The 14,885-nt window shown below is 47.4% G+C and overlaps 1 protein-coding gene across 1 annotated transcript in view; it reads right to left on the bottom strand.

Moving 5' to 3' along the window:
- LOC128831049 (high-affinity choline transporter 1-like) overlaps window positions 1-14,885 on the bottom strand; it is a 46,752-nt gene that overhangs the window by 10,048 nt on the left and 21,819 nt on the right. The window contains exons 4-5 of the mRNA XM_054017103.1: window positions 8,076-8,224; window positions 1,835-1,978 (exon numbers count right to left, since the gene is read on the bottom strand). Of these exons, the coding sequence (XP_053873078.1) occupies window positions 1,835-1,978; window positions 8,076-8,224 (293 nt within the window). The remainder of the gene's footprint in view (window positions 1-1,834; window positions 1,979-8,075; window positions 8,225-14,885) is intronic.

Genomic DNA, 14,885 nt, shown 5'->3' with positions numbered 1-14,885 from the left:
ATCTTTTGTAGGCTGTGGCTATAGGAGAAATGGTCTGGTAAAATAAGAACCCAACCAACCTTTCACCTCCCCCTTGAAGTGAATCTGAACCAAACATTTCTGGCAAGTTGGAAAAGAGAAGTTGCTGTTTAATTGTTTTCCTTATGCATTTCTAGGATCCGTTCAAGACCTGAAGTAGCCATACCTAAATACTGTGAGTAAGGCTGTTGTAATGGTATTCCCAGCCTGGCTAGTGGGAGGGGCCAGATTCTCCCTTATTGTAAGCTCTAGTGACGTCAGTGGTGCTATGCCAGTTGAGAATCTGGCCCGGAATGTATATTACGTGTCGCTGCAATGCCTATGCTCTTAAAATTTACAGTCCAGTTCTACAGGTCAAAGAGGTTCAGGTAGTTCTGATAAACAGCCAGATTTGGAGTGTCCACCTGAACGCAATGTGTCAACTGTGAGGTTCACCTGACATTAATGCACCATAATTAAGGCTATGATTTAGTCACAGGTTGTGGCAGTCATGGAATCTGTGACTTCCAGCAACCTCCGTGACTTCAGCCTGCTGTGGCCGGGAGCTGTGGGGGTGGCCCCTGCTGCTCCAAGCCGTCGCAGGTAATGGGGATACCACCCGCATCTCCTGGCCACCATGGGCTCCCGGAGCTGCGGGTGGCAGGGGTACCCTGTAGCTCCCGGGCCCCGCGAGTGGTGGGGACACCCCACAGCTCCCAGCTGCTGTGGCTGCAGGGGAACCCCCTAGCTCCCGGCTGCCGCAGGCCCCTGGAGCTGTGGGCGGCGGGGGTACCTTGGAACTCCCGTCTGACATGGGAGGCCTGGGCACCCCACAGCTCCCAGCTGCCACAGGCAGTGGGGGACCCCTGGAGCTGCAGGTGGCAGGAGTACCCTGCAGTCCCCAGCAGTTGCAAGCAGCTCCTAGCCCCAAGCAGCTGCCCTGCTTCAGGCAGTGTGGGGACCCGCAGGTCCCCATTTTGTCCTGGATATTTTTAGTAAAAGTCACGGACAGGTCACGGCTTCTGTGAATTTTTCTTTTTTGCCCGTGACCTGTCCGTAACTTTTACTAATACCCATGACAAAATCTTAGCCTTAACCATAATAAAGATGCATCCATACAGGGCCATCCCTAGCTATTCTGGGGGGCAGGCCTCCGCGGGGGGGGGGGAGGCTGGTTTGGGGGGCAGGGAGGAACCACCCCCAGCACTCACTGGTGGCGCAGCTGGGGTCGGGTCCCTGCACTTCCCGCCGCCGGTAAGTGCAGGCCCGGCCCTGCTGCACTCCTCAGGGGCGGGAACAGGCGGGGTGGGGGCGGAGTAGGGGTGGGAAGAGGCGGGGCGGGGGGAGCAGGGCGGGTGCTTTGGGGGAAGGGGTGGAGTGGGGACGGGGCTGGGGCAGAGCAGGGGTGGGAAGAGGCAGGGCGGGGGCAGAGCAGGGGTGAGAAGAGGTGGGAGAGGAGTGGAGCAGGGCAGGGGTTTGGGGGGAAGGGGTGGAGTGGGGGCGGAGCAGGGGCGGGAACAGGTGGGGCTGAGGCAGGGCAGGGGTGGGAGGCTTGGGGAAGAGGCAGAGCAGGGGCTGGAGCAGCACGCAGCTGTGCAGGGCACCAGGAAATTTGGTGCCCCAAGTTTCCTGGTGCCCTATGCAGCTGCATACTTTGCGTATGGCTAAGGACGGCCCTGCATCCATACAAATATCTGAAATTCCGAAGTGTCTTTCTTCCTCTATTCTACCGTGTAAAACTCAGGCTGTACTAGTGGGTTTATAAAAAGATGCTTTGCTTTTACTGACACTCCAGGTGAACTATTATAAGGAAAGGATGGAAAAAAGAAGTTCTTACCACATACAGAAGTTCATCTAGCCATCTTCCAAGATACTCTGTTTCCAGTTTGCCAATCCATGGTACTTGATAGAATTCATTAACAGCAGTATAATAAATGTTTTCAGTTGCAGAGTTCAGCAGTGCAAATGGCACACAAGTCCACTGTGTTTAGCATGAAAACAATTATCAGTACAATAGGCTAATGTACATCAGACAACATTTGTAACTCCTCTGTTTTCCCTATAAACCTGCAATTCCCCCTCCCCATACCATACCACCACCAAACCGTGGGATTCCACAGAAATCTGAAATTGCCTCCCACCTTTAAGCTCTCATATGGGATTTTTCTAATGTTAAGGGTGGTGGTGTGAGTAGACTGAGGTTGGGAAGGGGGAAATTAACTGTGGTTAACCTAGACCTGTTTAACCTTTCCATTTAAACTTCTCTCTAGTTTTCAAGAGCTCTTTTTATGTAGCTCACATGGGTACTCTGTCCTTGTCATTTTATAACGTGGCTGGTTTTATATACAGAGGTTGCTTTGCATTGCTCTGGTGCTACAAACCAGCCCTAAAGCTGGTTTAAGTGGGGAAGCATGTCAGAGGACTCTTCCTCACACCTGAGGTTTCCTATAAACCTGGAGAGAGGCTGCTGCACAGGTCCTGTGGGTGTCTTGCTGTGTTCTAAGGCATAGCCTCACCTAGTCCTGACCCTGTGTAGTCATATCCAGTGCAGTTTACCTCAGCTTCTTGACAGAATACACTGCTATGGGTCTGGGAACAGCCAGTGGCAAATCAAATGGAATCAATCCCATTTGACTCTAACAAAACAGCAGCTGAAATATTAATCATGCAGCCTCTTGAACAATGATGATGATTAAGCAGTGATAATGTTTTCCCCGCTGAAATAGATACTGGTAACTCAACACTGTTATAACTCAGAGAGCCTTCTAAAGGTACAGCAAGCACTTTCCCCCTTGAGAATCCTGGATGTGACTCACTCAATTGGAGAGCATTGCCCTGACCCTTTTGACAGATCTGCACATGAGGCTGCTGTCCTGAACATACCTAAAAACTGAAGGTTTACTTTTGCCCTAAATCTTTAAGAGCTCAGCTTTGGCTGTAAGGCCCATGGAGGTGGCGATGTGAAGACACGAGCCCTGTAGAATACAAGACTAAGAGCAGTGTCACTGGTACACTCCCCTTGATGTTGTACTACTGTACGTAGCAGTGGCGTAGCCAGGCCGGGACACTTGGGGGGGCCCAGACTTTGGGTGGGTGGGCAAGCACATGCACCCTGACCCCGCTTTCTGGCTGGAGCACCGGGCGGGCAGAGCGGGGCAAGCGCCTGACCCTGCTCCCCGACTGGAGTGCTAGGCAGCCGGGTGGAGCGGGGCAAGCCCCCGACCCCATTCCCCATCTGGAGCACTGGGTGGGTGGAGCGGGGCAAGCCCTCACGCCCTGACCCTATCCCCTGGCTGGAGTGCCGGCAGGTGGGCGGAACAGGGCAAGTGCTGGGGCTGGAGCAGAGCTGGGCTGGAGGGGGTGAACCTGGATGACCCTGGTACATAGTGCCCTCCCAGTGGGGAACAGCTGTGATTGTGCTGTAAGGATGTGGGATGTGGCAGCAGAGACCAAAGGTCATCCTCCATTTTGGAAGGCGGGGTTCCAGACTGCCGGGCCAGAGCAAGCTGTGGCTGGCTGTTACTTATAGCAGGATCTTGTTGCTGTGTTATAAGTGTTTAAGTAATAATGTCATGTTAAATATAAGCTCTCTGGGCCTCAAGAAGAACACCACACTGCTCACGGTGGGGAGCGTCTCTGCTGGCTGGCGTAGATAGGGTGAGGGCATTTGTCTGTCCTGCCCCTTTGGGAGAGGCTGGTGCCGATGTGGGTGGTAGCCTGCACTCTCCTTGCGCTCTCTGGACACAAGTGCAGCAGTTATTTCTAGCTATGTGTGAGTGTGCTTGTGGCACCCAATGGTTCCTGGTGCCTGCTGCTTCCCTCACCCCACCTTGAGCACCCATTCTGGGTGAAAAAAATCAATCTTGCCTAAATGGCTAAAACCTGTCGAAGACAGCTGTTTTGTTTATAGCCATGTTCTGGATCACATTAGGCTGAGCTGCCAGATAAGTGACTAGTGTTAACCTAGCCACCAGAGGGGGCCCATGCTGTTCCATGAAAGCAATTGGAGAACTGCAGTAATAAAGCTTTGCAGAGTTCAAATAAAGTCTATCCCTTGGGTCATACCAGGTTTCTTGCAACATTTAAGGAAAGATAAACTGAAGACTAAAGTTTCCCCACTTTGGCCTGTGCGGATCTTCCTGTCTGAATTCCCTAGTGACTATTTTGTTTGTGATATTAGAGTAAAACAGTCTGAACAAAAATGCAGATGCCAGATCCTGGCTTATGCTATCTCTGCACCTGAAAAACTATAGCCAGGAGAATGGATGCAGCTGCTGTGTCCTAAACCTAGCTCTTCCAAAACCCATGCAACCTGAAGCACATCTCACATCACTGTAAATCAGGATTAGCTCCGTGGAGTTACATTGGCATACAGTTGGTGTCAGAGAGAGAAGAGTCAGGCTGCATGGAGTTAATATTCTGCAGAGCTTGGTGAGTCGCTCCCATGTTAAGCCTTGGAGGAGCATTCTGTGGAAGGGATGTTGGGTCGGAAGCTGTAGGTTGTGCGAGTATTAGTGTCTTATTTATCACTTATGGAATGCATCCTCTTCCACTCGGAATACTCATAATAATCCTGGCGTAAGAAGAGCCTGTGTAGGCACTCTCTGTCTCTAGAATATGTGGGGTAACTGTTTTAAGAAATATGGGCAGTAATCTGACCCTTCAAAGACAGAGTTCCAGTGATTGGTGGTGTTGGATCCAGAGTGGATACACAGTCATAATCATCATGATCTTTTTCTAATATGCTAAGACTAAACACTGTTTTTGATTTAAAGAGTTTTAATTTCAGCCCATCTAATTTAGGAGTGCTGTTACAGACCCGTTCATTACAAATTAAAGTGTGACACTCTGACAGTCACCTCCTACTGCTCATTCTGTTGGGATTGTTTTGGATGTCCATAAAGCTCCATCCTACAAATACTTATGTATGTGAATTAGTCCCATGGGACTGCTTGCCTAAGTACTTCATGTAGATGTAAGCAGAGTCAGGATGAGCTCTACCCTGACATCTGGTGGTGAATTATGGCGAGTGTGGAAAAGAACTCCAGGGGCTGATCTTGTTTGCATAGGCACACCCACTCGCCTGGCATGAAACAACAGCAACTCAAAGTGGTTACTTTGGCTGGTGTGGGATCCCCAGTTTCTCTGTTATTGGGGCAGGAAGAATAAAGTTTTGTTACCCTGATTCTGTGAATCAAGGCCAGTGGAATTGTTGTATGACAGAAGGACTGAGTGAGTCATTCACCATTACCTAAGTAGCATTTGCTTGTCAAGGGGCATGGGTTACAAAACCCAGTGAAGGGAGAGAGGTGCAAGTGAAGTACCTGGTGGTGTGGGTCCCTTTTGTGGGCCTGAAACACCAATTACATCTCCTCCTCTCTCCACTGTTGAATGTCAGAGCTAACTTTGATTCCTTTAAGAGTCTAGTTACAGGCTGCTGAGCTGAGTTCACTTTGGGCCAATAGTGCACCAGCACTGGGGCTCCCCTACTACTAGCTGAAATCACTAAGAGCTGAAATCACAAAAGAGCTAAAGCTATTTAAGAGCTGAGATCACTGAGGCTGTGTTAACTAGTGGGGGAGCCTGAAGCTATATTGCTAAGCGGCTGGTGGAGCAGCTAGCAGAGTGGAGCCTCGCGGGAGCGAGCAGAGCAGAGTGGAGCGGCTCACAGGTCGGGGAGCGGAGCGGAGCGGCTGGAGGAGCAGCTAGCAGAGCAGAGCAGAGCAGTGCAGAGCGGAGCCTTGTGGGAGCGGCCCAAGGGACGGCTGGAGCGGAGCGGCTCGCAGGTCGGTGAGCGGAGCGGAGTGGCTCACAGGTTGGTGAGCGGAGTGGAGCAGCTGCCAGAGCAGTTCGTGGGATGGCAGGAGTGGGACTGCGGGTGGAGTGGAGCGGCTCGTGGTGAAGGCTGTGGTGGAACCCCACGGAGAAGCAGCCGGTTGGCCTCGGATCACGTAAGGTGCCCCTTAACACCCTGCTCACACCCCCCCTTGAACTCTGGGGCTGCACTGATCAGGGACAGAGACTTTGGGGGGTTGTCAGACTTTTGGGACTTTGGTGATTCTTGGGTTGCTGGACCCAAGAGACTTTGGGATTGGTGGACTTTTGGGACTTTGGTGATTCTTGGGTCGCTGGTTTCAAGAACCAACGGGAAAGGACACGGCCCAATTTGCTGGGGTGGGTCTTCGCTCATGGTTTGGTCTATGAACTCTAGTTGTGGTGTTTTCCCAATTTAATGCTATGTCGTTTACCTCATGTTATTAAACATTTTCTGCTACACCGAGGCTCTGTGCTTGTGAGAGGGGAAGTATTGCCTCTTCGAGGCGCCTAGGGGTGTGTGTAAGATTTTCCCAGGTCACTGGGTGGGGGCTCGAGCTGGTTCTGTGTCAGGCTGTTGGGAAGGGACCCCTATGTACTGAACCCGGCCCTTGCTGCTATCAACTTGGCCTGGCAGAAGGGTTACATAAGTGTTTGTAGGACTGTGCCACATCCTACACAGACCCCCGTGCCTGCCTGCAGACCCATGGATTTCACTGGAGCTCTATCTAAATACAGGGATCCTCCCACGTAGAACTCAGTGTAGGACTGGAAAGGTAGGTACCTGTCCTACAAACATTTAAGCATGTGCATAACTCTAATTGAAATGAATGGGGTCACTCACATGAGTAAAGTTACACATGTGCTTATAGAATTGAGTTGTTTTTAAGCACCATTGGGCAAGGACTGTTTAGTCTTTTCTTTAAACTGTCACCTAACTTTGGGTACCTGAAATCAGCATTTCCAAAGCTTCCAACGTGTGCGTGGTTCCCCCCACAAGTGTCACCTTAATCTGAATTTTGAATCTTTTTAAAAAATACCTAAAATATTCTCTGAAGATATTTCCCCCTTAAGTTATTAAATCTATTTATATTTTTAAAACTGTACCTCAGTTTTACAGTGATTTGGAGAGAGGGTGGACATACTGAAAGATCCTTGGGACTGAAACTGTGGGTTAGATTCTGATCTAGTTACACTCATAAATCTATGAGGCCAAATCCTGCTCTGGATTTTGTAGATGGAAAATATTTTCAGTGGGATTACTCCAGATTTATACTGGTGTAAATCAGAGAATCTTTCATGGACTGTATGTGAGTCAGCTGTTTTTTCCCAAAGGAGCATGAACTTGCTTGAACTATTTCCCTCTATTTGGATTCAATCTCCAGCTGTTTTCTGGGAATTCAGTAGGTAGCTCTTCCCCCCCGTCAATTGATAGCTGCAGTATGGCCTTCCAGGGTTTCTGTGCTGCTGGAGGGTGTCATCTTTCAGATAAGATGTAAAACTAAGGCTACGTCTACACTACCATGATAAGTCGACCTACGCTACACAACTCCAGCTACGTGAATAACGTAGCTGGAGTCGACGTACCTTAGGTCGAGTTACCGTGGGGTCTACACCACGGGGGGTTGATGGGAGAAACTCTCTCGTTAACTTACCTTACTCTTCTCGTTGGGGATAGAGTACAGGGTTCGACTGGAGAGCGATCTGCTGTCAATTTGGTGGGTCTTCACTAGACCCGCTAAACCGACCGCCGGTGGAGCGATCTCAGAGCATCGATCCCGGCTGTAGTGTAGACCTGCCCTGAGGTTGTCACTATACATTATAGGATTTTATGGCAATTTCACAATAGTAGCAGCATTAGCCCCAGTGACTGGGTCGATTCCAAGTGGGGCAATTAGTACAATCAAACTAAATTCTTCCTGTAGTTTCAGTTATATCTGGTATTTTCTCTTCTTCTCCCAAACTGTTGTGTAGAGAGCGTATGTGCTGTTAAACAGTTACTACCATCCACCCCAGAAGTGGCTGCATTTAAATGGTGGATAAAATGGCATTGGTTTTATGACTACAGAACTGCTCTGTTTCACATCCTGTATGTAATTGCCTTTGGAGCAAAGGTTGCTTTTTAATGAGGCCTTAGATTGTTATTAACCATGCAATAATGAGTCAGGAAATAATAAAGAAGCCCCTTCTCTACATAAACAGGTTTCTTGTGCTGTCCCTCTTCTACACTTCAATCTAAAATCACAGACATGTATAGGCCTTACCAGGCTGACCATCATAAAAACCAGCTGTATCACATCAGTGTACGCAACTGAGTATAGTCCTCCCAGTAAAGTGTAGAGTATAACAGTACATGCTGAAATGATGATAGCTAAATATCCTCTGATATCCAAGATCACACTCATTGTAGCCCCTGCAAAGAAAGACAGCTTTATATATATACTCACACACACACACAAACATACATACATACATATGTCAATCTGTTTGTTTTGGTTGTTTGAAGGACCGTGTGCTGTGGCTGGCAGTTGGAAGCTGTGAGCTTCAAAGGAAGGTTTGAAAGCTAGAAGCCTCTGGTAAGTGGCTGAGCCTTCATCAGTGGGCGGGGCATTCATACAGGCCAGGGCTTTATAAAGCAGTGCACAAGCGACCAGGGAGCTTTGCGAACAGGGGCTGCTAACAGGGAGTTTCGCAAGGGAGTTAGGAAGGGGGCGAGGGTCCTTTGCCAGTTCCATCTGTTTTCTCTTGATTCCCCTTAATACCTATAAAGCAACTACATTCATAACGTTTTGCTTAAACAACCCTTTCAGCTGACAGGGGGCTGCAGACGGGAGTTTGACAGAGGGAGGCTTACGATGGTTAGGAAGACCCGCAACACCTGTGCCAGCACTGCTACTGTCTCCTCCACCTGTGCCTGTAGCCAGACAGAGCGCCTGAGCATGGATGCCTCTACCCAGATCCTGGTGTGGTTTTGCAAAGACTGTAACTTGCAATTTCCACTTACTGATATCCAGGCTGCGGGGACCATCCAATGTGAGAGGTGCCTGCTGGTGGAATCTCTCAGGCAGCAGGTGGGAGAGCTACAGGAGGAGGTGGCTAGGTTGAGGAGCATCCGAATCCACGAGCAGTTCCTCGACAGTGTCCATGTGGAGACAGCTGAGGTAGCTGTCCCAGTACACAGGACTGCTGATACACCACTGGTGGAGGAGGAGATGGCTCAGGGTGGACACTGGCAGCTGGTTACTTCTGGCAGCAGGCAGTGCTCCACCCTTGCTCCGAACCCTCCTGCCGTGGTTATAGGTAACCGTTATGCTCTTCTTGATACAGGAAAGAAGGAATCACTCCCTACAGTAAAGGAGGAGAAGCCTCGTACCCCTAAGGCTGGAAAGTCTGCTGCCACCACTGCGAATAGGAAACGTAGGGTAGTAGTGGTCGGAGACTCTCTGCTGAGGGGGACGGAGGCGCCCATCTGTCGCCCTGACATTTCATCTCGGGAGGTATGCTGCCTGCCGGGGGCCCGTATCCGAGACGTTACGGAGGCATTGTCGAGGATTATCCAGCCCTCTGACTACTACCCCATGCTACTCATCCATGTGGGCACAAATGATACTGCGCGGTGTGACACTGAGCGGATCAAGAGTGACTACAGGGCTCTGGGAGTACGGGTGAAGGAGTTTGGAGCGCAGGTGGTATTCTCTTCAATTCTTCCTGTCAAAGGTAGGGGCCCGGGCAGAGACAGATACATCATGGAGGTGAATGCCTGGCTGCGAAGATGGTGTCGCCAGGAGGGCTTTGGCTTCCTAGACCACAGGATGCTATTCGAGGAAGGACTGCTAGGCAGAGATGGCGTTCACCTTTCGAGGAGAGGAAAGACCCTATTCGGGCACAGACTGGCTAACCTAGTGAGGAGGGCTTTAAACTAGGTTCGACGGGGACAGGTGAGCAAAGCCCACAGGTAAGTGGGGAACATGGAGACCGGGGAGATGGGCCGGAAACGAGAGGGAGTGTGGGCTATATTGGCAGAGAGAAAGGAGAGTCAGGACAAAACTGGGAGGAAAGATCAAACCAGTATCTTAGATGCCTATATACAAATGTGAGAAGTATGGGGAATAAGCAGGAAGAACTGGAAGTGCTAATAAATAAATACAATTATGACATTGTTGGCATCACTGAAACTTGGTGGGATAATACATATGATTGGAATGTTGGTGTGGATGGGTACAGCTTGCTCAGGAAGGATAGACAGGGGAAAAAGGGAGGAGGTGTTGCCTTATATATTAAAAATGTACACACTTGGACTGAGGTAGAGATGGACATAGGAGACGGAAGTGTTGAGAGTCTCTGGGTTAGGCTAAAAGGGGCAAAAAACAAGGGAGATGTCATGCTAGGAGTCTACTACAGGCCACCTAACCAGGTGGAAGAGGTGGATGAGGCTTTTTTCAAGCAACTAACAAAATCATCCAAAGCCCAAGATTTGGTGGTGATGGGGGACTTCAACTATCCGGATATATGTTGGGAAAATAACACAGCAGGGCACAGACTATCCAACAAATTCTTGGACTGCATTGGAGACAACTTTTTATTTCAGAAGGTTGAAAAAGCTACTAGGGGGGAAGCTGTTCTAGACTTGATTTTAACAAATAGGGAGGAACTCGTTGAGAATGTGAAAGTAGAAGGCAGCCTGGGTGAAAGTGATCATGAAATCATAGAGTTTGCAATTCTAAGGAAGGGTAGAAGGGAGGACAGCAAAATAGAGACAATGGATTTCAGGAAGGCAGATTTTGGGAATCAAGACTGAGGGGAAAAACAACTGAGGAGAGTTGGCAGTTTTTCAAAGGGACACTATTAAGGGCCCAAAAGCAAGCTATTCCGCTGGTTAGGAAAGATAGAAAATGTGGCAAAAGACCACCTTGGCTTAACCACGAGATCTTGCACGATCTAAAAAATAAAAAGGAGTCATATAAAAAATGGAAACTAGGACAGATTACAAAGGATGAATATAGGCAAACAACACAGGAATGCAGGGGCAAGATTAGAAAGGCAAAGGCACAAAATGAGCTCAAACTAGCTACGGGAATAAAAGGAAACAAGAAGACTTTTTATCAATACATTAGAAGCAAGAGGAAGACCAAAGACAGGGTAGGCCCACTGCTTAGTGAAGAGGGAGAAACAGTAACAGGAAACTTGGAAATGGCAGAGATGCTTAATGACTTCTTTGTTTCGGTCTTCACCGAGAAGTCTGAAGGAATGCCTAACATAGTGAATACTAATGGGAAGGGGGTAGGTTTAGCGGATAAAATAAAAAAAGAACAAGTTAAAAATCACTTAGAAAAGTTAGATGCCTGCAAGTCACCCGGGCCTGATGAAATGCATCCTAGAATACTCAAGGAGCTAATAGAGGAGGTATCTGAGCCTCTAGCTATTATCTTTGGAAAGTCATGGGAGACGGGAGAGATTCCAGAAGACTGGAAAAGGGCAAATATAGTGCCCATCTATAAAAAGGGAAATAAAAAACAACCCAGGAAACTACAGACCAGTTAGTTTAACTTCTGTGCCAGGGAAGATAATGGAGCAAGTAATTAAGGAAATCATCTGCAAACACTTGGAAGGTGGTAAGGTGATAGGGAACAGCCAGCATGGATTTGTGAAGAACAAATCATGTCAAACCAATCTGATAGCTTTCTTTGATAGGATAACGAGCCTTGTGGATAAGGGTGAAGCGGTGGATGTGGTATACCTAGACTTTAGTAAGGCATTTGATACGGTCTCGCATGATATTCTTATCGATAAACTAGGCAAATACAATTTAGATGGGGCTACTATAAGGTGGGCACATAACTGGCTGGATAACCGTACTCAGAGAGTTGTTATTAATGGTTCCCAATCCTGCTGGAAAGGCGTAACAAGTGGGGTACCGCAGGGGTCTGTTTTGGGACCGGCTCTGTTCAATATCTTCATCAACGACTTAGATATTGGCATAGAAAGTACGCTTATTAAGTTTGCGGATGATACCAAACTGGGAGGGATTGCAACTACTTTGGAGGACAGGGTCATAATTCAAAATGATCTGGACAAATTGGAGAAATGGTCTGAGTTAAACAGGATGAAGTTTAACAAAGACAAATGCAAAGTGCTCCACTTAGGAAGGAAAAATCAATTTCACACATACAGAATGGGAAAAGACTGTCTAGGAAGGAGTACGGCAGAAAGGGATCTAGGGGTTATAGTGGACCACAAGCTAAATATGAGTCAACAGTGTGATGCTGTTGCAAAAAAAGCAAACATGATTCTGGGATGTATTAACAGGTGTGTTGTGAGCAAGACACGAGAAGTCATTCTTCTGCTCTACTCTGCTCTGGTTAGGCCTCAGCTGGAGTATTGTGTCCAGTTCTGGGCGCCGCATTTTAAAAAAGATGTGGAGAAATTGGAAAGGGTCCAAAGAAGAGCAACAAGAATGATTAAAGGTCTTGAGAACATGACCTATGAAGGAAAGCTGAAAGAATTGGGTTTGTTTAGTTTGGAAAAGAGAAGACTGAGAGGGGACATGATAGCAGTTTTCAGGTATCTAAAAGGGTGTCATAAGGAGGAGGGAGAGAACTTGTTCACCTTAGCCTCTAAGGATAGAACCAGAAACAATGGGTTTAAACTGCAGCAAGGGAGGTCTAGGTTGGACATTAGGAAAAAGTTCCTAACTGTCAGGAACAAATTGCCTAGGGACGTTGTGGAATCTCCGTCTCTGGAGATATTTAAGAGTAGGTTAGATAAATGTCTATCAGGGATGGTCTAGACAGTATTTGGTCCTGCCATGCGGGCAGGGGACTGGACTCGATGACCTCTCGAGGTCCCTTCCAGTCCTATAATCTATGAATCTATGAATATGTAACCAAGTGCGTGGGTTACACACACACACACACTATAGTTACACAGTTGGCACCATACCAGTCACAGAACTGCAATCAATCCTCCTGTTATTAACCAAAACTTGATGCAAGGAGTCTTCATGCATCTAATGGAGCAGAAATTATGATACAATTTTTAAAATTTTATTTTAAATGACTCCCCAACATGGTGGTTTTTGTGACTATTCCATTATTCCATAAAATTTGGCTAGCCTCAAGCAGTGCAACAAGCCATCCTCAGTCTCAATGTTCCCTTTCCCTTTTGATTCCTCTGTGAGTGGAAACACCAAGGACCAATTTCAGAAATGATACTTGAGATGGAGGTCTCAACAGGAGTTTAAGGAGGTCTAAGTTGGTGTCATTTATGCCCCCAGAGGCTGGAAAAGAGTGTGAGTTAAAGGAAGATGAGGCATACTTAAGTTAAATCCTCCTCTGAGTTGGTTTTCTTGCTACAGTCCTATCTTCCAGCTCAGTCAGTGTGTAAATTACACCAGCTTAAACTCCTTTTGGCTCCTTGGGGGGAGGGATAGCTCAGTGGTTTGAGCATTGGCCTGCTAAACCCAGGGTTGTGAGTTCAATCCTTGAGGGGGCCACTTGGGGATCTGGGGCAAAATCAGTACTTGGTCCTGCTAGTGAAGGCAGGGGGCTGGACTCAATGACCTTTCAAGGTCCCTTCCAGTTCTAGGAGATGGGATATTTCTATTTCCTTCAAGCTCACTTACACCCATTTACCAATGTGTAACAATCAGAGGTGATGTGTAAAATGGCTTTAGCCCAGAAAAAAAATCTTTGGTAAAATATATCCTCAGTATTCCACATTTCCCATCCATACAACATCCACATACTTTCTCCTCCCCCATCTAAATCCCCAGACTCTCAATCTGGTCATTCTGTCTGGGTTTCCTAGGAACTTAAGAATTGCCCGACTATGTCAGAACAGTGCTCCATCCTACCCAGTATTCTGCCTCTGACAGTGGCCAGTACCAGATGCTTCAGAGGAAGGCGGAAGAAAACTTGAAATCGTGGAATATTTTATTCATACGGAAAGCTCCTTAACCTTGCCAGTTAGAGGTTGGCTTATGTCTTGCAGTATGAGGGCTTATCCTATTCAAACTTTTGTTCTTTTGGAAAAAAAGCTCTTTACTAGCATAACTCTGGATATATTTATTATCCATATAAATATCTAATCGTTTTCTGATCCTGGTAAGCTCTGGGACTCAGTGATATCTTGTGACAATGAGTTCCACAGCTTAAATGTGCATTGTGCAAAAGTATTTCCTTTTATCAGTGTTACATTTGCTGTCTTGCAATTTCATTGAACGTCCCATTCCTCTTGTATTATGGAGAGGGTGAATAGAAATTCTTAGCCTACTTTCTTTAGGCCACTCATTATTTTGTTTGCTTTTATCATGTCCCATTTTATTCCCTTCCCCTTTAGGGTAAACAATCATTTCATTTTCTCTTCACATGGAAGTTTTGCCTGGCCCTTAATCATTCTTAATCCCTGTCTCTGAAAACTCTCTTTACAAGTCTTCTCAGAAAAAAACACCCCAACAAACCATTCCCATTTTTCTATCTCCCAATTTAATTCTTTTCTACATCTCAATTTTTCTATTTCCTTCTTGGACACTTCCTCTGGTCTTGCTCATCTTCTGTCTCTCATCCTCTTCCCCATCTTTCTGTACTTGTGCCCACCTCTTTCACTCTTTCTCTGTCTCTCCTATTTCCTCCTCAAGTCCCCCTGCTCATTTCTTTAGCTCCCCACTTTATATCCCCCTCAGTCACTCTCCTTTTCTATTCCCTTCACGCACCTTCAGTCCTTCTCTTCCCTCTTTTGTCCTACCCCAGTTGTTCTTTCTTATTAAGACTGCTGCCACAGCTTCCCCTTTCTTTCCCAATGGCCAGTGTGTTAAGAGCAAGGTTGTTTTTCTGCTTTTCCCTCTCTGCTTCTCCACTGTGTCATTTTGTCCCTGCTTCTCTCTCCCTCGTGGAGCTTCTTCACCACTGGATCCATGGACAGATTTAGGCCACATCCATACTGTAGCAGTCAGAGTCCAGCTGCTTGTAATGGACTTCCTGTAGTGTTCTAGCTACCCCTTTGAGGAGAAAGCAAATTTTCCTTAATTATCATGCTCTGTGGCAAGGGTATAAATTTAGCACAAGTGGATTTCCCAC

The sequence above is a fragment of the Malaclemys terrapin genome, chromosome 1, assembly GCF_027887155.1.
Source record: "Malaclemys terrapin pileata isolate rMalTer1 chromosome 1, rMalTer1.hap1, whole genome shotgun sequence".
NCBI lineage: Eukaryota > Metazoa > Chordata > Testudines > Emydidae > Malaclemys > Malaclemys terrapin.
The sequence above is the reverse complement of the archived record's forward strand: the minus strand, read 5'-3'. Positions and strand labels throughout refer to the sequence as shown.